The following is a 25934-nucleotide window of genomic DNA, read 5'->3' on the forward strand; positions in this document are numbered from 1 at the left end:
GTGCAGGGTTATGGGGAGAAGGCAGAGGAATGGCACTAAATGAGCTGCTCAATTAAAGAGCCAATGCAGACACAATGGGCCAAATAGCTTCCTTCTGTGCTGTAACAATTCTGTGATTCTGAGAACTAATATCTCTGAAAAGAGGCTGACTAGCAATATATCACACTGCTATTTGTGGGATGCTACTGGTGCAGAATATTTGCCTACACAGTCACTGCATGCCAATAAAGCCCTAAAAATATAAATTTTGAGAGGTTTCAATGTCCTTTGCAAATGGAGGTATTATTAAAAGGTTTATTAACAAGTTACTCAGTAACTCCTGCTCTCTGGCATCACACCCACGTGGCCACTTTTTAGGTGGGAGCTTAAACGGAATCAACAAACTATGTAAAGTTAACAATGAATCAGTCTTCAAGTGTGTAAGAATCACCGCATAGTGATCAGCAGCAGAAACCCAACCTGGTTTCTCCTCTTTTAATTTGCTGAGGCTAAGTAATTGTTGCCTCAGCCACCACATGAATCAGATCTGAGGCCTTCTGAGCTGTATGATCTCGTGGGTGGTATCTTTGGGGCCCCTGGAGTAGGAGTCTTGAGGTCCTGGATAAGAATGATGTCACAATTCCTCACTTTGCATGATGATGACTTATCAAACACATTAAATACCCCAATGTCAGCATTTACATCACTAGCCAATGGAAGAACACAACAGAAAAACAATTTTAAATCTGCAATAATGTTGAATTCAGAAAACTGGAATAAACTACTCAACTTTGCTCTTGTGTTTTAGAACCTTGATCAACCTCCCCAGTTGGGTTATTTAACTGCAACCAGTCTCAGGTATCCATAAAACATACAGTTTATATCCAGTTAAAATTATTGAAGCAAAACAATTATTCTCCAATAGTTATTTGACAGTACTTTACATCACTATATTTGTAACGATGATCAAAAATGCTAGAAAGATACAGAAGAGCAATAGTTATAGTGGACTCTATAGTCAGGGGCACAGATAGGCGCTTCTGTGGACGTGAAAGAGACTCCAGGATGGTATGTTGCCTCCCTGGTGCCAGGGTCAAGGATGTCTCTGAACGGACAGGGGGCATTCTGAAGGGGGAAGGTGAACATCCAGAGGTTGTGGTACACATCGGTACCAATGACATAGGCAGGAAGAGTGATGAGGTCCTGCAGGGGGAGTTTAGGGAGTTAGGTAGTAAGTTAAAAGACAGGACCTCTAGGGTTGTAATCTCTGGATTACTCCCTGTGCCACGTGCCAGTGAGGCTAGAAATAGGAAGATAGTGCAGCTAAACACGTGGCTGAGCAGCTGGTGTAGAAGGGATGGTTTCAGATATCTGGACCATTGGGCTCTCTTCAGGGACAGATGGGACCAGTACAAGGACGGGTTGCATCTAAACTGGAAGGGCACTAATATCCTGGCTGCAAGGTTTGCGAGCGTCACTCGGGAGGGTTTAAACTAGTGTGGCGGGGGGGTGGTAACCAGAGCAGGAGGACAGCTAGTGAAATAAATGAGGAGGACATAGTAAATAAGGCCAGTCGGACTAAGAGGAAGAGCAGGCAGGGAGTTGTTGCTGAGTACAGCGGGACTGGTGGTCTGAAGTGCATTTGTTTCAATGCGAGAAGTATAACAGGTAATGCAGATGAACATAGAGCTTGGATTAGTACTTGGAAATATGATGTTGTTGCGATAACAGAGACTTGGTTGAGGGAAGGGCAGGATTGGCAGCTAAATGTTCCAGGCTTTAGAAGCTTCAGGCAGGATAGAGGGGGATATAAAAGGGGTGCGGGAGTTGCGTTACTGGTTAAGGAGAATATCACAGCTGTACTGCGGGAGGACACCTCAGAGGGGTCGTGCAGCGAGGCAATATGGGTGGAGCTCAGGAATAGGAAGGGTGCAGTCATGATGTTAGGGATTTACAACAGGCCTCCCAACAGCCAGCGGGAGGTAGAGGAGCAGATATGTAGACAGATTTTGGAAAGATGTAAAGGTAACAGGGTTGTGGTGGTGGGTGATTTTAACTTCCCCAATATTGACTGGGACTCACTTAGTGCTAGGGGCTTGGATGGGGCAGAATTTGTGAGGAGCATCCAGGAGGGCTTCTTGAAACAGTATGTAGATAGTCCAACTAGGGATGGGCCATTCTGGACTGGTATTGGGGAATGAGCCCAGCCAGGTGATCGAAGTTTCAGTGGGGGAGCATTTCGGGAGCAGTGACCATAATTCCATAAGTTTTGAGGTACTTGTGGATAAGGATAAGAGTAGTCCTCGGGTGAAGGTGCTAAATTGGGGGAAGGCTAATTATAACAATATTAGGCAGGAACTGAAGAATTTAGATTGGGGGCGGCTGTTTGAGGGTAAATCAACATCTGACATGTGGGAGTCTTTCAAACGTCAGCTGATTAGAATGCAGGACCAGCATGTTCCTGTAAGGAAGAAAGACAAGTTTGGCAAGTTTCGGGAAGCTTGGATAACACGGGATATTGTGAGCCGAGTCAAAAAGAAAAAGGAAATATTTGTAAAGGCTGGAAGGCTAGGAACAGATGAAGCACTTGAGGAATATAAAGACAGTAGGAAGGAACTTAAGCAAGGAGTTAGGAGGGCTGAAAGGGGTCATGAAAAGTCATTGGCAAACAGGACTAAGGAAAATCCCAAGGCTTTTTATACATATATAAAGAGCAAGAGGGTAACCAAGGAAAGGGTTGGCCCACTCAAGGACAGAGAAGGGAATCAATGTGTGGAGCCAGAGGAAATGGGCGAGGTGCTAAATGAGTACTTTGCATCAGTATTCACTAAAGAGAAGGACTTGGTGGATGATGAGCCGAGGGAAGGGAGTGTAGATAGTCTGTCATCTCATTATCAAAAAGGAGGTGGTGTTGGGTGTCTTGCAAAGCATTAAGGTAGATAAGTCCCCAGGGCCTGATGGGATCTACCCTAGAATACTAAGGGAGGCAAGGGAAGAAATTGCTGGGGCCTTGACAGAAATCTTTGCATCCTCAGTGGCTACAGGTGAGGTCCCAGAGGACTGCAGAATAGCTAATGTTTTGCCTTTGTTTAAGAAGGGTGGCAAGGATAATGCAGGAAATTATAGGCCGGTGAGCCTTACATCAGTGGTAGGGAAATTATTAGAGAGGATTATTCGGGACAGGATTTACTCCCATTTGGAAACAAACAAACTTATTAGCGAGAGACAGCATGGTTTTGTGAAGGGGAGGTCATGTCTTACTAATTTGATTGAGTTTTTTGAGGAAGTGACGAAGATGATTGATGAAGGAAGGGCAGTGGATGTTATCTATATGGACTTTAGTAAAGCCTTTGACAAGGTCCCGCATGGCAGACTGGTACAAAAGGTGAAGTCACACGGGATCAGAGGGGAGCTGGCAAGATGGATACAGAACTGGTTCGGTCATAGAAGACAGAGGGTACCAGTGGATGGGTGTTTTTCTGAATGGAGGGATGTGACTAGTGGTGTTCCGCAGGGATCAGTGCTGGGACCTTTGCTCTTTGTAGTATATATAAATGATTTGGAGGAAAATGTAACTGGTCTGATTAGTAAGTTTGCGGATGACACAAAGGTTGGTGGAGTTGCGGATAATGATGAGGATTGTCAGAGGATGCAGCAGGATATAGATCGGTTGGAGACTTGGGCGGAGAAATGGCAGATGGAGTTTAATCCGGACAAATGTGAGGTAATGCATTTTGGAAGGTCTAATGCAGGTGGGAGGTATACAGTAAATGGCAGAACCCTTAGGAGTATTGACAGGCAGAGAGATCTGGGCGTACAGGTCCACAGGTCACTGAAAGTGGCAACGCAGGTGGATAAGGTAGTCAAGAAGGCATACGGCATGCTTGCCTTCATCGGTCGGGGCATAGAGTATAAAAATTGGCAAGTCATGTTGCAGCTGTACACAACCTTAGTTAAGCCACACTTAGAATATTGCGTGCAATTCTGGTCGCCACACTACCAGAAGGACGTGGAGGCTTTGGCAAGAGTACAGAGGAGGTTTACCAGGATGTTGCCTGGTCTGGAGGGCATTAGCTATGGGGAGAGGTTGGAAAAACTCGGATTGTTTTCACTGGAACGACGGAGGTGGAGGGGCGACATGATAGAGGTTTACAAAGTTATGAGCGGCATGGACAGAGTGGATAGTCAGAAACTTTTTCCCAGCGTGGAAGAGTCAGTTACTAGTGGACATAGGTTTAAGGTGCGAGGGGCAAAGCTTAGAGGGGATGTGCGAGGCAAGTTTTTTTACACAGAGGGTGGTGAGTGCCTGGAACTTGCTGCCAGGGGAGGTGGTGGAAGCAGATACGATAGCGACGTTTAAGAGACATCTTGACAAATATATGAATAGGAAGGGAATAGAGGGATATGGGCCCCAGAAGTGCAGAAGGTATTAGTTTAGGCAGGCATCAAGATCGGCGCAGGCTTGGAGGGCCGAATGGCCTGTTCCTGTGCTGTACTGTTCTTTGTCGGTTGAAGGGTTACAACTGAAACAGTAACCTATCTGTGGCAGATCCAGATGGCAATATTACCTCACTTAACACACAGCAATTTAAGAAGTTGGATATTGAAGATAGATAGATACAGGCCCATATTTTGCCCTCAGTGGCGAAGTGCTGGCACTCGCCACTGACCTCAAGGAAAGCTAGCAATCTCTGTGGCGTCCATTTCACCTTTCCTGATGTTACTTGGATTCCAGTTTCAGCTCAAGGGGATCTCTGGCATCCAGCAACAGTGATGTCATCAAGCAGGCTGAGTATCCAATCACATTTAAGAATTCTCACAAACAGCAAGCCAGGAAGTAAAAGAACCCCTGACTAGCCTTCACTCTTTATTTATTTTACAGATAACTAAATAAAAATAATACGTGGAGTTAAGGTAGGAATGAAAATATCATAAACAAGCTTTAGTTCTTTTTAAAGCTATGGAATTTTTTTTTAACATAATGGAGAAATTTAAGATTCCACAAATATAAAATTAGATTTTTAGGGCCAGGGAGGTTATTCAGCAGTAACTTGGAACTTAATACACAGTTTAATAACCCAGTTCCTCCTCATTTAACAAGGAGTAACTTTTTCAAGGGTTTTTACAGCGCGACTAATAGCGTATAAGTGGAAGTACATGTCAATTCAAGCGATTTCTAAAGATTTCCATCTGCAGGACTTCAATAATGCATCCTGTGGAGGAACAGGGGATCAAAGACAGCAACTTATGCATTTCCGTGTTTAACTGTGCATGTGCGGATGCCAAATGTTGCTGTCAGTTTCACAGCTATAATGATGGCGAACTCAAACGATTTCGCTGTCATTACAACTGCAAAATCCATGCCATAGCTTATGAAAGTGAAGGATTAGGAAGAGCTGAAAGCACGGTAGAAAATAAAGGTCTTTGGGAAACTCTTGAAAGCAACAAAAGAGTATGAAACTGAGTTACTGAGAGGGGGAATTCTGGAGGACAGGGACATAGCAGCTAAAGGATCAGTTGCCAATGATGGAACAGAAGAAGGGACATGAGAAGAAAGCTGGTTTCAGAGGAGTGAAGAGTGACTATATGGAGCAGACCATGGAGGTAGGAGACACAATGTCAAGGAGGTATTTAAAGGTGAGCATAAGAATCTTAAAAGTCAATAATCTGGGACATGGGGAGCCAGAGGGTTTAGCAAGAAATGGAAGTGATGATAAAAGTGCAAGCTGGGGTATTTTACATGAGTTGTAGTTTATGAGGGTGGAAACAATGCCAGAAAGGAGAGTTCGGAATTAAAACAGAAATTAAAGCTTGAAATAGAAAATGCACTTGTTACACAGGACAACCAGCACATGACTGGTTAACCTGACATACAAAAGCCTTCATTTTTTTTTTATATAGTGGGGAGCATATTTGAGATCATGTGGAAACCCATTTTTTACCTTGCTGTAAAGTGATTTATAAAAAGCAGCTCTAAATTGACTTGTAACTGTAATATCCTGCTGCCAAGGAAAATTTAAAACCACATACTCGTGAATCAATAGTCATTCACCAACAAAATTCAACTCAGGGTCTCTTGGTGAAAAAAACCAAGGAATAATTCACTGCCACACATCCCAGTGTCCCTCAATTAATAGGAATAGCATTTAAGGCTGAGAGTGGAGCACCTGAGTAAATTTGCTCAGATCACCAATACACCTCCAGGACAAACAAGGATGAGTTGTCAAGTTAAATACAAGCAGTCAACTGACTGAATTATAATTTACTCTTTGTGCTCAACTTTAAATTAGTGCAAGGCTATTAAAATATACAGTATAAATAAGGCAATTCATCACTAGCTGACATGGATGACTTCGTCTATTTGCAGGAGCAGTGTACATTCCACTTAAGGGAAAGAGTGCAGAATCACAGGTCAAATTTAGCTACTATTCCAGTTTAATTTATTTATATAATTCCTAGCTGACACAATTGTCTTTATACGTACTTTTGCAGTACCTGAGATGCATGATTACTATACAAATCATTAATCAAATTAAGCATTTGAATGCTGAGTTGTGCCTAACAGTGGTAAAGGTTAGTTATAAAAGAAAAGTAAGTACTACCTACAATTCATATCTTTCTATGTGTATATGTAAAAAGGAAAATTACGTAAGGAATTTTGAGAAGACTTCAATTGATCCATTATTTAAAAAAACACTGCCAAAAACATTAAAGTAATTTGGGATTAAGCTCTGTAACTGACTTATTATTAGTTTCCATTTTTATAGCCTACCCCTGTCTAATCTATATATACACATTTCGAACATCATTTCTATTATTTGAAAAGCGATTGGGGAAATTTCTTGATCTATGGCTAGACTTCGAGTTGGAGGCATAATAATTAACAGGTTAATACTGGTATTAAAAAATTGAACAGAGAATAAGTGTAAGTTTATTGTGCATTTTTATGGCAACAGCACTGATCATTAATATACCTCCAATAATGGGACACAAAGCCATTGGCTCAGAGTTTCTCCCTGCTCCAGCGGTAACAGTTGCCAAAGTGGGTACTCTGGTAATATAAATTCTTCTTCAAAGGTTAGTTTACAACCATTTGGTCATAGTTTGTACTCAGATCTATTTTTAAAATTTTACACTGATTTATAAAAAACTGGGTTATGATCATGAGGAAAATGCAGGATAAATTCAATATAAAGCCTCAACCTCAAGTTTTCACTTAAAGGAAAATTCTTAATACAGTGTCTTCATAAAACAAGTTAATCTAATCCAAATCTGAGGTTAAATATTTTGAAAATTGGGCAGCCTTTTTTGCTGAAAATGTAAACAAAACTGAAGTCCAAAGAAAAAAATGTATTTCTCAATTCTCTGTGTTCTTTAATAAACCAGAAAGAAAAAAACACTTGCATTGATACAGTGCTTTTCACCACCTCAGGGCATCCCAAAATACTTCACAGCCAATGAAATACTCAAGTAAAGTCACTGTCATACAGCAGGGAGATGTAACAATCAACCTGCGCACAGCAGGGTCTCACAAACGGCAAACCAGACAATCTATTTTTGGTGGGGTTGATTGAAGGACACCAGGGAATTATGCTGCTCTTCTTTGAAGAGTGACATAGGATTGTATACCTACACTTAGGAGGGCTGTTTAACCAACTGTCTGCTCAAGCCAAGTTATAGATTCCTGATTTTACTCTGAGATTCTCTCAATAGTATCCTTGTGCATTTGGACAGGTCATGTTGCCATGCCATGTTGCATTCTTTATATTTTGTTACAGATGAACAGACATTCAAAAGAAAAAAGTGTGCATCTTGACCAGCAAGGAGTCTTTCATCTGCTCTGATTCAAGCATATCTACTGAGTGTGGTTCATCAGCTTGGCCTAATTATTCAAACCTGTATTCAAAGGGAACATTTCTGTTACTGTAAATATGAGGAAATTAAGAAAAGCACTCAGTTTCAAAGGCCTAGTATGCCTATTAAGATGTTTTTCTAGATTTTAGTTTTGTTCAAAATTTTGTTTTAGTGTAGTGCATTTTAAATATTCAGCTGTCACCCTTTCTCTGTTCTCCTTTCAACAGTCTAATCAAAGTCAGGGGCAGGGACCCTTGTAATTGAGTCAGCTACAAAATATAGCAATGATATAATATAGCAATGAGAGATATCTGTTTATTTGAGTCAGTTGATCTATTCTCATCCAGAATTTGTGAAACAAGAAATTGTTTCACTGTGTCAGAATTTTTCATTTTCTTTGTCCTGCATGGTTATTCTTGTAAAACATTGCTGTGTGAACTATATTTTGTACAATAAAATTAAGGAGCAACATCTATAAAAATGATTACACAGGAAAAGAATTTCTTTAAAGGACATTATGCACAGGAGAGCTTCCCCTGTGGGTCAATGGTAAGGTCACATTTATATATGGAGTCTGAATGAATGAGGAAGAGTATATCTTTCAAATTTGTGACGAACTACATAATTTATAATTGAAGGACATAACTTTGATGTAACTGTATTTGATAACATATACAGGATACTGTTGCTGTAAGAGCAACTGATATTAGTGATCTGCAACATGCATTTATATTGTGTTATTCTGCTTTTTTTAAAAACAAAGCAGTATCTTGCTTGCACATATCACAGGGCATTAAATGTCAACCGCATAGTGAGGATTAAGAATAAAAGTAGCAGGTCCCCTTCCAAGAAGTACATTAGTGAACCAGTTGGATTTTACAACATTCCTTCATATTTCTTGGTCATCTTCCTGGTGGTAGCCTACAAATTCCCAGATTTATTGAAGTTAACAACCTGCCATGGTGGAAACCCAACTCAAAATCTTTGGGTTCCAATGAAGGGTCACTGACCCGAAACGTTAACTCTGCTTCTTTTTCCACAGATGCTGCCAGACCTGCTGAGTGGTTCCAGCATTTCTTGTTTTTATTTCAGATTTCCAGCATCCGCAGTATTTTGCTTTTATATCAAAATCTTTGGGATTGCCAGTCAAATACCACAAACACTTCATTATTGTATTGTTTTACTCAAAGTATGTACAATATTGCCTAAATGTGGCTCCCCAATGACCTGGTGGGGAAAAATACTGCCTGGTGTAGCATTAAGTCACACAGACAATAAGTTACCAGGTTTGATTCCAAATCAATGCTGAGTTAGTTGATCTCAGCTGGGATGGCAATTGGCCTTAGTGCTGTTGGCTATGGAGGGAAACAAGTAATTCAGATTTCAAAATCAGTAAGAACTGTCTGAACGAATACAATGTGCATAATACCAACAAAAAGAGCAATTGAAAAAATTAACAGTAACATACACTGTTTAAAAAATAAACTACAAAAATAACATGTATAAACAGAATTTTCATCTTACCTTAACTGCTAATATTTTTCCACTTGGAACATGGTAAGCTCTGTGTGGAATTAAAATATAGTCACTGAATAACCCAAATACTAAAGCAGCACAAGAGAAACAAGTTACAAATGTCAAGGGATGCCTGTTATTTACATTATGCACATTTACATCAAAAAATAATGGATGAGCTATTAGTGAAGGTTGTGTGGATTACAGATTTTTTTGTTCAATGAAATGAATTGTGATTCTCATTTTCTCTAATGTACAGCCCTTTAAAGTCATGCACCTTGGACTTCAGCAGAGATTTTTTTCCCCCCCAAAATATACTTCATTCATAAAAATCTGTAAAAAAAAAACATTACAAAACAGTTCAAAACAGCACCAAGTTGATACTCCAAAAAGTGCAAAGGAAATCAGTTTTCTTCAATACAGGAGTGAGTTGCCTCACAACTCTTCCATTCCATTTTACATGCCATGTACATTTTACAGCAAACCCATATTTGGTGTATACAGCCCGAGCGGTTTCCCGTGGGTCCAGCCCTTCAGTTCACTTTGGTGGGAGGACCTAACACAGTGGTCTTTCCCCATTGAGCCTTTGCACCGGCTGCCCCAAGCTTTAGTGCGTCCCTCAGCACGCAGTCCTGGACCTTGGAATATGCCAATCTGCAACACTCGGTCGTGGGCAACTCTTTTCGCTGAAAGACCAGCAAGCTTCGGGCAGTCCAAAGAGCATCTTTCTCTGAATTGACGGTCCTTCAGCAGCAGTTGATGTTTATCTCGGTATGCGTCCCTGGGAACAGCACATAGCTGCTTGGGATGAACCTCAACAAAAACCACTGCATCTCTTTCCACACCTGCTTTGCAAAGATACATTCCAGAAGGAGGTGGGCAATTGTCTCTTCCCCCACAGTCACCTCAAGGGCAGCGTGCGGAGGGGGCGAGACTCCAGGCGTGCAGAGATGACAACGAAGCTGTCAGTGCTCTTAACCTGTCAACTGGTTGTTGTGATGATGGATAACAGAACATAATGGTACCCTGAAGCCACATTTATGTCCCACTAATAGGTATCTTGACTGAACACAATGCTGCAAGCATTAATTGAGGGAACTTGGGAATAATTGTTGGTAGAGCCTGGGACTCCATGGACTGGATTTTCCAATGTGGTGGGTTGTTGGATGGTTTGTGTTCACTTGTCCTGGTGAGTGGTGACCCTTATGGATCTTCTAGGATCAGGCTCATTTACATGTTGTTGGTAGGCTTCTGGCAGCTTTCCCACCATCGCTGGGACAGCTGCCTCAGATGGAAATCAGAGATAAATGGCTGTACACTTGCTGCAACATTGCTTATCAATTGTCCCAGCTGAAGAGAAGAAAAACTTTTCTTTTTAAATCTCCTACCTTGTCTAATACAGTTAATTGGCTGCATTAGGCAAGGCAAACCATTCCTTTTTAAACCTCCCTACCTCAGTAAGACTGAACACCTAGGACATACTTGTGTTCCTGTTGTGCAGCTTTACTAAGGCACTAATAGTGGGAAATTAATGTTACTATTGCCTAATTTGAATGCATTTGCTCAATTATAGGCTTATGTATTCAACGTCTGCTATCACTTCCAGCAGGATAATTCTTCAGCCCATTTCTCAATCCTGATTGTCCTTATATTTCATCTCTTGTGTGTTGCTCAGTGTATAGATGTTGCCAACTAACTGATTTTTTGAGTGGTAGCAAATATTTATTTTAATACTCCGGATAACAGTAATTTGATTAAACAGACTTCACCACCTAAATGTTGATCAATACATCATAATATGATATTCAAAGAACAAAAACATGTCACTGTACCTTCCAAACCCACGACCTCTCCCAACTAGAAGGACAAGGGCAGCAAATACATGGGAGCACCACCACCTGCAAGTTCCCCTCCAAGTCACTCACCATCCTGACTTGGAACTATATTGCCGTTCCTTCACTGTCGCTGGGTCAAAATCCTGGAACTCCCTTCCTAACAGCACTGTGGGTATACCTATCCCAAATGGACTGCAGCGGTTCAAGAAGGCAGCTCACCACCACCTTCTCAAGGGCAATTAGGGATGGGCAATAAATGCTGGCCTGGCCAGTGACGCCTACATCCCATGAATAAATAAAAAAATCATCCAGATTGGAAGATCCCCTAGCACTTTGTCTCTGAAGAACTGAGAGAGGTTTTTACCCTATTCTTTCATGGGGTGGGCGTCGCTGACAAGGCCAGCATTTATTGCCCATCCTAATTGCCCTTAAGAATGTACTGATGAACTGCCTTCTTGAACCACTGCAGTCCACCTGGTGTGGGTACACCCACAGTGCTGTTAGGAAGGGAGTTCCAGAGTTTTGACCCAGTGACAGTGAAGGAACGGAAATATATTTCCAAGTCAGGATGGTGTGTGACTTGGAGGGGAACTTACAGGTGGTGTTGTTCCCATGCATCTGCTGTCCTTGTTCTTCTAAGTGGAAGAGGTTGCAGGTTCGGAAGGTGCTGTTGAAGGAGGTGTGATGCTTCAGTGTATCTTGTAGATGTACACACTGCTGCCACTGTCTATTGGTAGTGGAGGGAGAGAATGTTTAAGGCGGTGGACGGGGTGCCAATCAAGCGGGCTGCTTTGTCCTGGATGGTGTCGAGCTTCCGGAGTGTTGTTGGAGCTTCACTCATCCAGGCAAGTGGGGAATATTCCATCACACTCCTGACTTGTGCCTTATAGATGGTGGACAGTCTTTGGGGTATTAGGAGGTGTATTACTCCCAACAGGATTCCCAGTCTGACCTGCTCTTGTAGCCACAGTATTTACGTGGCTGCTCCAGTTCAGTTTCTGGTCAATGGTAACCCCCAGGATGTTGAAAGTAGGGGATTCAGCTATGGTAATCTGAGGAGTTGCGAACGGTACTGAATGTACAATCATCAGCAAACATCCCCTTATGATGGAAGGAAGGTCATTGATGAAGCAGCTGAAGACAGTGGGGCCCTAGGACATTACCCTGAGGAACTGCTGCAGCAATGTCCTGGGGCTGAGATGACTGGCCTCCAACAACCAAAACCATCTTCCTTGAATACAGAAGCAGTCCGTGTCCATATGCAGCAAGACCTGGACAACAGTCAGGCTTGGGCTGATAAGTGGTATGTAACATTTATACCACACAAGTGCCAGGCAATGACAATCTCCAATAAGAGAGAATATAACCATCTCCCAATGACATTCAATGGCATTACCATCGCTGAATCCAACCAGTGGAGAGTTTTCCTCTTGATTCAAGAGGGTGAAAGGTTATCAGGGGTAGGTGGTAATGTGGAGAAATCGGTTCAGCCATGAACTTATTGAATGGTGGAGCAGCTCGAGGGGCCGACTCCTGCTCCTAATTCGTATGTTTGTTTTCCCATTGACTTCAGTTTGGTTAGGACCCCTTGATGCCACACCTGGTCAAATGCTGCCTTGATATCCAGGGCAATCACTCTCACCTTAACTCTTGAGTTCAGCTATTTTGTCCATGTTTGGACCAAGGCTGTAAAAGATGGAGTAGTTGGTGTAAATGTGTAATTGTATGAAAATATGGAAAGAGAAAATATGATGGAATACAAATATGAATGATAGTAGCAGAGTTGGTACATTATGACGGCTTCTTAAAGCAAGGTATAGTCGTGACTAAAGTAAAGTTACATAACATATGTATGTGTACATAATCAATTGAAAAAGCAGCAAGAACAGATGTAAGAACTGGGTGATGCAATGCATGTTTACAGTTAATTCTACAGATGGAACAGAGGGGAGGAGAGATAAAGATCAAGTATCCAATTACTTCTTACATATTGCAGCATTCAAGCTAAATTTCACACAAACCTGGCACCCAAGATCACATCGTTGGCACCAGCTGGACCTCATCGTCACAAGGCGAGCCTCTATAAACAGTGTCCAAATCACACGCAGCTTCCACAGTGCCTACTGCGACACCGGCCACTCCCTGGTATGCAGCAAAGTTAGACTCAAACCAAAGAAGCTGCATCACTCCAAGCAGAAGGGCTGCCCGTGCATCAACACTGACAGGATTTCTTATCCACAGCCGTTACATAAGTTTCTAAATTCACTTGAAAAAGCCCTTCAAAACACTCCTACAGGGGATGCAGAGACCAAGTGGCCCCACACCAGAGACGCCATCTATGACTCAGCAATGACCACCTATGGCAAACGTGAGAAGCAGAATGCAGACTGGTTTCAATCTCACATTGAAGAGCTGGAACCTGTCATAGCCGCTAAGCGCATTGCACTGTTGAACTACAAGAAAGCCCGCAGCGAGTTAACATTCGTACCACTTAAAGTAGGCAGAAGCGCTGCACTAAGAACAGCCAGGCGCTGTGCAAATGACTACTGGCAACACCTATGCAGTCGTATTCAGCTGGCCTCCGACACTGGAAACATCAAAGGAATGTATGATGGCATTAAGAGAGCTTTTGGGCCAACCATCAAGAAGATCGCCCCCCTCAAGTCTAAATCAGGGGACACAATCACTGACCAACACAAGCAAACGGACCGCTGGGTGGAGCACTATCTAGAACTGTACTCCAGGGAAAATGTTGTCACTGAGACCGCCCTCAATGCAGCCCAGTCTCTGCCGGTCATGGATGAGCTGGACAAACAGCCAACAAAATCGGAAGTCAGCGATGCCATTGATTCTCTAGTCAGTGGAAAAGCCCCTGGGAAGGATGGCATTGCCCCTGAAATAATCAAGAATGCCAAGCCTGCTATACTCTCAGCACTCCATGGAACTGCTTTGCCTGTGCTGGGATGAGGGAGCAGTACCACAGGACATGTGCGATGCCAATATCATCACCCTCTATAAGAACAAGGGTGACCGCGGTGACTGCAACAACTACCGTGGAATCTCCCTGCTCAGCATAGTGGGGAAAGTCTTCGCTCGAGTCATTTTAAACAGACTCCAGTAGCTGGCTGAGCATGTCTATCCTGAGGCACAGTGTGGCTTCCGAGCAGAGAGATCCACCATTGACATGCTGTTCTCCCTTCGCCAGCTACAGGAGAAATGCCACGAACAACAGATGCCCCTCTACGTTGCTTTCATAGATCTCACCAAAGCCTTTGACTTCGTCAGCAGACGTGGTCTTTTCAGACTACTAGCAAAGATCGGATGTCCACCAAAGCTACTAAGTATCATCACCTTATTCCATGACAATATGAAAGGCACAATTCAGCATAGCGGTGCCTCATCAGACCCCTTTCCTATCTTGAGTGGCGTGAAACAGGGCTGTGTTCTCGCACCTACACTGTTTGGGATCTTCTTCTCCCTGCTGCTCTCACATGCGTTCAAGTCTTCAGAAGAAGGAAATTTCCTCCACACAAGATGAGATGGCAGGTTGTTCAACCTTGCCCGTCTTAGAGCGAAGACCAAAGTACGGAAGGTCTTCATCAGGGAACTCCTCTTTGTTGACAATGCTGCATTAACACCCTACACAAAAGAGTGTCTGCAGAGACTCATCGACAGGATTGCGGCTGCCTGCAACAAATTTGGCCCAACCATCAGCCTCAAGAAAACGAACATCATGGGACAAGACGTCCGAAATGCTCCATCCATCAATATCGGCGAGCATGTTCTGGAAGTGGTTCAAGAGTTCACCTACCTAGGCTCAACTATCACCAGTAACCTGTCTCTCGATGCAGAAACCAACAAGCGCATGGGAAAGGCGCCCGCTGCTATGTCCAGACTGACCAAGAGAGTGTGGGAAAATGGCGCCTTGACACGGAACACAAAAGTCTGAGTGTATCAAGTCTGTATCCTTAGTACCTTGCTCTACGGCAGCGAGGCCTGGACAACATATGTCAGCCAAGAGCGACGTCTCAATTCATTCCATCTTCGCTGCCTCCGGAGAATCCTTGGCAGGACCGTATCTCCAACGCAGAAGTCCTCAAGGCGGCCAACATCCCCAGCATAAACACCCTACTGAGCCAGCGGCACTCGAGATGGCTTGGCCATGCGAGCCGCATGGAAGATGGCAGGATCCCCAAGGACACATTGTACAGCAAGCTTGTCACTGGCATCAGACCTGCCGGCCGTCCATGTCTCCGCTTTAAAGATGTCTGCAAACGCGACATGAAGTCCTGGAACACTGATCACAAGTCATGGGAGTCAGTTGCCAGTGATCGCCAGAGCTGGCAGACAGCCATAAAGGCGGGGCTAAAGAGTGGCAAGTGGCTGAAGAGACTTAGCAGATGGCAGGAAAAAAGACAGAAGCGCAAGGAGAGCGCCAACTGTGTAACAGCCCCGACAACCTATTTTATCTGCAGCACCTGTGGAAGAGTCTGTAACTCTAGAATTGGCCTTTATAGTCACTCCAGGCACTGCTTCACAAACCACTGACCACCTCTAGGCTCTTACCCATTGTCTCTCAAGACAAGGAGGCCAAAGAAGGAGAAGAGAAGATCGCAGCATTCAAGCTAAATTTCACACAAACCTGTTAGGCTCATTGCTGGGTAAAAGCTGGTATGGCAACAAATACGGCACTTTCTACTGATTAAATACACTATCAGCACAAACCACTTCGACAATAGAATATCACAGGTTAGATACAAAATAAAAGGCCCCTTTTATAATGCTTCAAGCATGCCTTGACCTAAAAAAAAATCACCAGTGACATTTATAGTTTCTACACCAGTCATCCGACCAGCCCACTGGGGTGTGAGCGCCAAATTTATTAAGAGAATGCAAATCCCTGGAGTCAAGCGATAGCCTCCTCATTGGCTGAATTTAAGGTGATTAGTCCGCCACTTAATCTGTAGAGGTTGCATTCTTAATGCCAAATTAATGCCACATTACAAAAGTTATGGAACCATACCCATTAGGAATTATTTTGAAACTGCCATTTTACATGACTTTTTGCTCACACAATTAATTAAGAACTGTACAGGCAGGGAAAGGAGACTTTTATCACATCATGTACCTCCAACTCTCAAAGTATCCTAGTTGACCTATATTAGCTGTAACCCCAGATGCCACAGGAGTAAACGCCCAACTACACTGCTCCAGACAGGGCAATGGAGCAATGAGGTTTACATGCAATGTCAGGACTGGCTATGTGATTCAGTACCCACCTAGACAGACTTGGAAACTTCAAAGGAAAACTACCAGTCTGTTCTACATTCAAACCCAAACCATAAGAGTGATGAAAGAACTGTTTCCTTACCCACAATGCCAGTCACCAGGATGTCAGGCAATTTTCACGTATGGTCAAACCAGTATAAACGCATACCCAATTAAAGAACAAAATCCCTATGTACCATATCTATTCACTCCTATTACAGCAAACTGATCAGTCTGTTTTATATCATAACCCACTTACAGAATTCCCCAAACACCAAACCACCTCCTATTCCCCTAATAAAGCCCATTTGAGGTCATAAATGTTTCTGGAGTCCTATTTATACTGGGACCTGCAGCTGATCTGCTTCAAATTGCTCCAGGTCCTGACCAGATTAACTTTAAAGGGTCAAAATGTAAAACATGCTGATGACAAAGCATTCTGCAGTATTCGTGCTATTTCTACTTCAGATCCGCTTGTCGGTTTACACTGGGGATGCCAAGCTTAAAACAGCTCTGCCTTAGACAAGAGGGGGTGAATTTTAATACCAGATTTATATCAATGCAGTTTAATTCTGATTAAATTTAGGACAGATTTATACCAATACAAAGTCTCACGTGTAAATGGGGACTCTAGGTTAAAGCACCTCAATTTGCTCAAGTTTAACATATAAAAGCATCAAAAAGCTTTTAACACCCTGTCTAGGTGTGAAATTCCCTATCTACCCTATGAGCATATTAGCATTAAACAGGTCTGACCATTGAATTAAATCATTTAGTTCCAGCAAATTTCTTCTGCAATATTTCCATAACCTTGCCTTTATCTTTGTATCATCTAATCTTCCAAGAACATTTTTATTTTATCTGGTTTATTTTTTTAGTTTTATTTGCCGTTCTAGTTCTACACTTTAAAGTCATAGTTTTAATATGGTATCTTTATATCACACCCTACCCTTTTGCAACCTTGGCACATTAGGTGTAATAAGCAGACTATTAACTCTAAACAATATACTATTAAGAAAATTAATATTTTGGAGCACTGTAAACATTCACCTACACCTTTGTCACCTCCAGCTTCTACTTCAACAGCCTCTCAAGCTGCTCCATAAACAAGTTATAATTCATCCAGAACTCATGCCTTATCCCACACTATCCTACTCACTTGCCTTTGCCAACATCATTGTTCTTCATCTACCAATCCCTCCAAGGTTTATCATCCTACCTCCAAACCCTCATCCAGGCATGAATGGAAGTTAGTTCCTTGAACAGCAATCATTGAGTACTGCTGGAAATTGTGCATGTGCATGGATGTTAAGTGAGGAGACAATCAAGTGTGTGTAGTCACACGCAAAGAACAACTAGGTGAATGAGATACTAGAGGGCAACCTGCACGGCAACACCCCCCACAACTCAATAACTTCAGAATAGAAATGGAGAAAATTGGGACTGGAAAAAGACTTCAAAAATACTGCAACTGAAGTACTGAACTTACTCCCTGCATTTATCAGTGTTCTTAAGGAATACATATAAAATGCAGTTCAATTTATCTAGGTTATTTTTGTTAAAAAAAACTGAATGGCAAGGGATTATATACACATGTAACTTTACTTTTGTCATTAAGGCTTTTGTAGTTCAAAAACTATTGTGTTAAGTAAGGGCTTGCATCCTATTCTGTAAGTAAAGATAAACCTACAGTAAGTAAGAAGCCATTACCATCAGATCACTAAAAGATAAGTAAATGCTCTGAACTTCTATACTTTAAGTCTGGCAGTTTTAAATGCTCTTCCACTGGAGGATCTCAACAGGTTAATTAGCATGTCAGCTACTTGACAAGAAAGATGATCTCCCTGAAATGACAATGGTTTATTGTTACTAACTGAATAATAAGAGAGCGCTTGATGATTTAATTATGATGCACATTAATTCATCCATAAAGGCCTGGTTTGAGTTTCCAACAAAGGTTCAGGCCCAGGCTTCTCTAACAAAACGCCACCTTCCAGTTTACCATGCCAATTTAAGTTAATTATCATCTGCAGAGTAACATCACAAACTTGAATAAGGATGAGCCTGCATTCCCCCCTTTCTTCCAAATGTAAGGCTATCTGGGATAGAAGTAATTCATCTACTTCAGACTGATCTTGAGTTCTCAACTGCCTGCACTATCAACACATTTCAGCACTTTGGCTGCAAAGTGATTAATGCACTTTTGCGCATAGGTACAGTTACACTGGAATACAATCCTACACCAGTACAATGTGTTAATTAACAGCTAGCAGTTCCAAGTTGGAAACAGCGACTATTCTAATTATCCCTTTTAATGAACACCTCCATTCTTAACAAAAAATACCGGGGTGGGAGGGGGGGGTAGCGTCACCTGTAGCTTACTTACCTTGCAATTGCGCATATACGAAACCAAAGAGATGCCACATTCAACGTGTTTTTTTTCAAGCCAAACCACTGGCTGATAATATATTCATGTATACATTATCAAAAGATATCCAAAGTACTTTGTTTCAAACCTATTGAACATTTGATTATTTTTGGGAGTTCAAATTGCCTCGGTACATATCACCTTACAGTCAAGATGATACATATAATAGGCCGCCCATATCTCCACAGGATTTGTGTCAAACCTAATAATGATATAAATTACCTTTAAATATTACAACTCCTTTCCATAATTCCACACAATATACTAGTTATCTCCAAAGTAAATCTTTACTTTGCAAGTTTTTAATTTCCACTTTAAATTTCTTCAAGCTAGCACTAAGGTCTCATAACAGATATACTTTATTCTCTACCCTTCCATAAGTAAACTTTTTCCTTCCCTGGGTGAAGGAAGCTTTTGTGCTCGTTAAGGTGAGGAGCAGCTGTCTAGTGAATAAAAGTCATCCCACCTCAGCAGTCCCAAGGCAGGCATAGCAAAGCAATGCTCCCTCTACTAAACCCTAACTTCAACAGAGCATATCACCACTGAATCAGTGCAAATTTTTCATTTTCCACACAATCATTATGGCCTTTTGAGTGAGACTGTTAACTTAGTGTCAAATTACACTTGCTCTGTATTTCGGCCTGATCCAATAAGATGTAGGCTATGACTTCCCATAATAGTTTAGTACAAAAATCTTAATAGAAACACAAAAGATTTCATTTCAGCAGTAAAAACTGGATTTAAAACCAGAGAAAGAAAGAAAATATGTTTACCTACAGTATCATTCAGTGTCCTTCAGACAAATTAACATTTAATATGCTCCCAAATATGTACTGTTGGTTTAAGCCTATGTCCCACATACTTATTTGCAACAAGCATATTTAGTCTGTTCTCTCAACTTCATCTTCTGCCATTTCAGCAGGTTTTTCTGAAATGCATTAAATAGATTTGGCTTGTCTGTTTGTTCCTCATCCACATCGAGGAAATTTACTGAATCTCTTCCCTTGCCTTTTTTTTAAAAAGCCATGATACATATGAACATAATGGACAGGATAGGACCGATTGGTCCATGGAGCTGCTCCATACAGTTATGATGCCATAAGTATCATGATACACAACACTCCACACCCACCAGCAGAAATGTAATCTCCTGGGAAAACAGATGAAAAAGCCAAGGCCAATTTAGGAGGGAAAAAATCTAGGAAATTCCTCTCTGATCTCCTTAGGTGATTTATAACTAGTCCAAAGACCACAATGACCATTACTTAAGTGACTTGGAATTCCACCTATCTTTTAGATGTCGTGATTTACGCCCCAGCCGAGAACTGGTCTGGCTCTCTTCTGCAGGTATACAGCAAATTATTATTCAAAGTACGAGCCGGCAACTTGTTCCATAGGTGTACTATCCTCTGGGGGAAAAAAAAGAACCCCGTGACATCTAACCCAGTTCTAAGCTTAGGCAACATCTACACATGATTTTGGTCCACCCTTATCCTATCTAAGTGCAATAATCCATTAATAGAAATACAGTTTAGTCTCTTCATTATTTAGCCCAGAAGTCAACATACAATACATAGAACCAACTTTTGAAACTTACCTGGGTAACTAAGGTGTTTTAAGCTAGGTATCATTTTAGTGGCGCTCCTCTGAACCTTTTCCAAAGTCTCTATCACCCACCTTGTGAGGGAAACAAAACTGGGCACAGTATTCTAAGTGAGACCTAATTAAAGTCTTATACACAATAAAAGGTGTGTTTTGTTTTATACTGAATATCCTGCCAAGTCAACCCAATAGCCTAATGGTGTTGGCTACTATATCACGGTATTGGTCGTGAACCTCAAGAGAATTGCGTATTTTAACGGCAAGATCTTTTCCTTTTTAAACAAAATTCAGTTCCTTACTTTGTTGTATGTAAATATACTTGGTGTTGGTCCTGCCCATATGCATAACACTATCTTCATCCAAATTAAATACCATTTGCCAAATGTGGGCCAATTCTCCCATCTCATCAAAATCTGCCTGCAGTAGTTTATTCTCATAACAGTCCCAACACTTGCACAAATCTTCATATCACCCGCAAACTTGCAGACCATTCCCAACACCTACATACAGGTCACAAGTGAAGATAGGAAATGGCAACAACCTCAAAACTGATCTCTGCAGGCCACCACTTGCAATCGGTCTCCAAGCAGATCTACAACCATTAATAATCACTTTCTGCCTACAGGAATGCAGCCAATTCTTAATCCGTTGTGGCAACTTCCTACCAACTCAATACGATTCTATCCTGTTGACTAACCTGTTGTGAAGTAGCCTATCAAAAACTTTCTGAAAATCCAAGAGGACAATGCCTGAAAATCCAAGTGGACAACTGGGCTACCCTCATTCACAATTCTAGTAAAATTTTCAAAATATTTAACCAAATTAGTGAGCTAAACCATTTTTTTCCAGAAACCATGTTCAGTGTCTCTGATAACTCCTCTACGTGGGTGATCATAGAGATCTCTTTGATCCCTTCCACCAATTTGCCTATGAAAGAAGTCAAACTAATAGGCTTATAGTTCACTGGAAATGGCTTGTCACCCTTTTTAAAAGCAGAACTACATAAGCCCAAGGGAACAATCCTCGACTATAGCAAGCTGTAAAAGATATGGGAAAGGGGTTTGCAAAACACTGGTCCCATCTCTTTAAAGATCCTTGGCTGGATATCACCTGACCAGCAGTCCTATCGGTATTGTGGTTCCCAATTTTATCTAAGATGATGCTCTCAGTTATTTTTACAATTTTCATGTTGACAGTGCAACTCTTTGCTGGAGTGAAGACAGATGAAAAGTAATCAAAGGACTTCAGCCTGGGAGTCAATTCAAATTGGCCCTCAGCAATCTTTCAAGAGCATTATGCAATCTGGTCCTCTAACTTCCAACATAGCCCATTAAGCCTTTACCATTTCTACCAGGTATTCACCATCATTTCTCCACTGACTTTTGGCTGCTCTAATAGCAGTTCTGTTGCCTTTAGTTACACACAATACTTGCTTCTGTTCTCCTGTGAATTATTTTTAAACATTCTGCATCAGTGTCGTTTACTGAATGAAAGGAAAGATTTGCATTTATATTTCATCTGATCATGCACTTAGGATGTCCCAAAACATTTCACTTCCAATGAATTGCCTTTGAAGTGTAGTCACCTTTGCTGCACATTTAATTGTGCCAGGTCACTTGCATACCACAGGATCCCATAAATAACAAACAGGATGAATGATCAGTTAATCAGTTATTGGTGATGTTGGTTTAGGGCAGAATGTTGGTCAGGATACCACAACTCCTTTCTGCACCTCCAACAGTGGAATCTTTCACATCCAACTGAACAGGCGGGCATGTCTCATTTGAAAAATGACACCTCTGACAATGCAGCACTCCCTCCATGCCATACTTGATTCTAAGCTCAAATCTTGAAATATGGTTGATCACAAATCTTCTAACTTAAAAACGCAAGAATGATACCAAATGAGCTAAACTGATATTACTAAACAAAGACTGGGCCAACAACCACTCAAGTTGTCATTGATAATGGTTACTGTGACAGGAGGTGAGTATCCTTAAGAAATTCCATTTCAACAACTGAACAAATGTATAATTGGAAAAATAATTTACAGTTGATGAAAAGGAAATTCTAAGGCCAGTATACAAGATATAATCAATGGTTATTGTAAACTGCTGTCATTATAAGCTTTTGAAACACCACCGGCAGAAAAGAGCGAGATGGGAAAGGGATACCAGATGGATAATTAAAATGTAGAAATGACTGTGTATAATTGCTACTCATGAATAATTAATCACATTGTTGTACTTCATTAGTTATGCATATAACCCTTTACCTGTGATCAGTATTAAATATAGAATGAGATAGCAGGGAGTGATTACCAGGCTGTAACCTAATCAAGGTTGTTCAGATGATGAGATAAATCGCAAGAGTGAAACTAGAGTAGTTTATGAACATCCACCTGAATCTACAGATTAGATTACAGCCTTGAAATCACTCCCTTGTATCCATTATATATCAAGGAGTCTTGCACTCAATTACCTTCCAGTGTTGGAGAGGAGTTGCAGAGCTGTCATCAGACATTGCACAGTCAACTACCATTATATGTGATTCCTTCTTGTTCACTTGGACACCAATTTGGGTATCGAGTGGACATCGAGGATTTACATGCAATGCACATTTTAACCATTGATACTTCACTGTCGACAAAAAACATGTAAAATTCACCAAAATTAAGAAAAATTCATCTTGTTGCTGGTTTGCAGTGGCATGTTTGTGTATGAAGCAAACCTTTTGATAGACAGAAAGAACACAGAGCCACTTGAGATATCTAAAACCAGGACTGGAGGCAAGGAGGAGAAGTAACTGCTGTTAGAATAGGAAAAGATTGCCTCTACATTTTCCCTTTTCAGGACACTAAGTTAACCTACAAAGAATGACAGATAGGAAAAGGCCCTCTGGTCCATCCAGCCTGTCCCACACAACTGTGATAAAAAAAAACTGTACAAAAACCCAAAAGTAAATGGCATGGCCTCAAGCTGCATGAAAACCCAGAAGTGAGCATATTTAAAATGCACTGTGACACTGCTAACTTCACCATAGTGTATCGAGCCTGATGTGTTTCAAATATCTGGTGATGCACTTAGTTACTGTTTTCTGTTCTTTAAAGCTTTATTTGTGGATATTCATCTCTCCCAGGATAAAATAAACTGCACTAGCCACAATTGTGCAAACTGTACATGGTCCATATGGAAGGAGCATGCTCAATGGACCAAATTGAACCTCTTATTTTGGATTTCATGTTTTTGTAACAGGTGGGAGCTTCCCTAATATCTCGGTGACTTGTTATGATGAGTAGCTGAGTCATACACACTAAGAAATTCAAACTCCGGTCTGTACCAAATTAACTGACCTCAGCTGGGGCAATTCAATTGGACTCAAGCCACTTGGCTCAGAAAGGGGAAAGCAACCAGAGTTCATACAATTAATCACTATCCAGATACTACTGTTGAGTTTGAACGTTAGGTGAAGATAGAATCAGCTCAGCTATGATTTCCCTTGCAGTCAAATAGACACTTAGGACTGAATCTTCTTGGCTCGCAGGTGGGCAGGTTTGGAGGCGGGGGTGGGATAGGGAAAATAGTGGGGAGTCGCGTTGGGACAGCTCCCAGAACCATGGAATTGGCAGCCAATTTACATAATTAAGGCTCCAATTCAGGGCGATTTTACCGGCTCAGTGGCATTTTTGCCCCAGCAGTCTGGGGTGAGTGGGTGGGGTTCGGAGCTGGAGGCTTCATTCAATGGGGAAGGTGCTGTGCTAATAACAGCCGCAACTGCGGCAGTACTCATTACTGTTAGGGGGGGGGGGGATTTTCCCCTCTTGTTCGATGGTGCTAACCTTTTTGGCCTTTCTTATACCCCAATTTGTGGCTGGCGACGGGGAATGGAAGTGCCCTCGCACTTCCCTACGTACTTCAGCGGCACCCACCTGTGACAGTGGGGCTGCCAATCTCTCAGCACTAGACAGCCTCCTGTTGACCCCCCAAACTCGGAAGCCTGCCTGCCGTCCTTAATTGGAGGCCAAGTAGAAGACTGCCTCCGGAAAATTGCTCTGCCGATCTGGCTCCCAGCAACTGCATACTCAGGACCCCCATTTGGTCCAGATGTCAGGGTCCCAAAGCCCGTGGGAAAATCCTGCCCACATTGTGTAGGCTAACACATGAAGAATGGTCACTTGGTACCAGAGGGCGCTGGCTCCTGTGGCATCATGCTCAACAAGGAGTCAGCACTATCAGAGAGATAAGGAAAAGAAATTAAACTAATCCCAAATAAAACAAACACATTTAATTCATATTTACTGTTCTCTTCGTTGCTCATGTTGGTTGATAAGTAACTATATCCCCTCAATGGCAACATTGATTCAAAACCAAAAATGATGCATTAATGCTTTTTTAAAATAAAAATTGAGTTATAAAATTTAGCTTTTGTGGTAAGGTGTTAGTCCCAGGTTATAAAGAGTATTTTGAACGGCAAGTTGTTGAAAGTGTGAGCTGATAACGTCGCAGCAAGGCAAACCAAGCAATTGGGACCTGAGTGATCAGGGTAAGCAACACTCTATTTCCTTAACCAATCAGACTGAAGAATTGTGAAACTAACAGTGTGGGAACTGAGAATGAAGTATAAATTAGAATGGATGAATTTAATGTCAAATCAGATACAGAAAGAGAAACAGAGGGAAAGAAAGATTTGTTTAAGGTAGGCAAAAAAGACAGAAAGGAAAAGCATGTTAAATTTTAGATTTTTAAAAACTCCAGCAATTAAAATTTGAAGGAACGAAACTCCACATTTATAATAGTTAATTTCAGTGAATGAGAGGTTGATTGGCAGTAATTAACATCACATTGTTTAAAAAGGTACTTAAGAGTGGAATGGACAAGGACTAACTTTCCGTGGTGTGTTTAGTTGGTATCTACTGCACAAATGCAGGTACTTCACGCCATTCAATCCATTTCAATGGTGAGCCAGACAGCGAGATGCTGTTTTCATGAAGTTAATGGTGGAGCGGCGCAACGTGGACCTGAATATTTGGATAATTGAGTTTAACTATGCATCTGCAGTCAGCATGCAGGAGACTTTCATTCATGTAGAATCCTTGAAAACAGACTTATCTCAGTAGTCTGGAATGGATTTGACACCAGGTCCCAGAGATGAAAAGCCATATCAAAGTTTAAATACCTGAAGTTGCTGTACCATTTGAAAATAAATAACAGTGAGCACCATTAGTTTCACCATCATTTTGACAGGAAAATCTGGGCCAATATTGCCTGGAAATTATACAGTAACTATATATATAACTGGCTCAGGTCCATACTGACCAGAAGTCACCAACTTTGATTCATATTCCCACAGCTGAGCGAAAACAATGGCGGCCCGCCTGTGCAGGCCACACATCGCGGAGCTGCTATGATATTAAGCGCAGCGGTTCATTTAAATAGCCCGGGCGGACTGCGCCC

At 41.7% G+C, this 25934-nt stretch overlaps 1 protein-coding gene across 12 annotated transcripts in view; it reads right to left on the reverse strand.

Moving 5' to 3' along the window:
- map2k5 (mitogen-activated protein kinase kinase 5) overlaps positions 1–25934 on the reverse strand; it is a 352983-nt gene that overhangs the window by 206758 nt on the left and 120291 nt on the right. For all 12 annotated transcript variants that reach the window (XM_068018166.1, XM_068018162.1, XM_068018165.1 and 9 more), the window contains one exon: positions 9358–9397. In XM_068018166.1, the coding sequence (XP_067874267.1) occupies positions 9358–9397 (40 nt within the window). The remainder of the gene's footprint in view (positions 1–9357; positions 9398–25934) is intronic.

The sequence above is a fragment of the Heterodontus francisci genome, chromosome 38 (genome assembly GCF_036365525.1).
Source record: "Heterodontus francisci isolate sHetFra1 chromosome 38, sHetFra1.hap1, whole genome shotgun sequence".
Lineage (NCBI taxonomy): Eukaryota > Metazoa > Chordata > Chondrichthyes > Heterodontiformes > Heterodontidae > Heterodontus > Heterodontus francisci.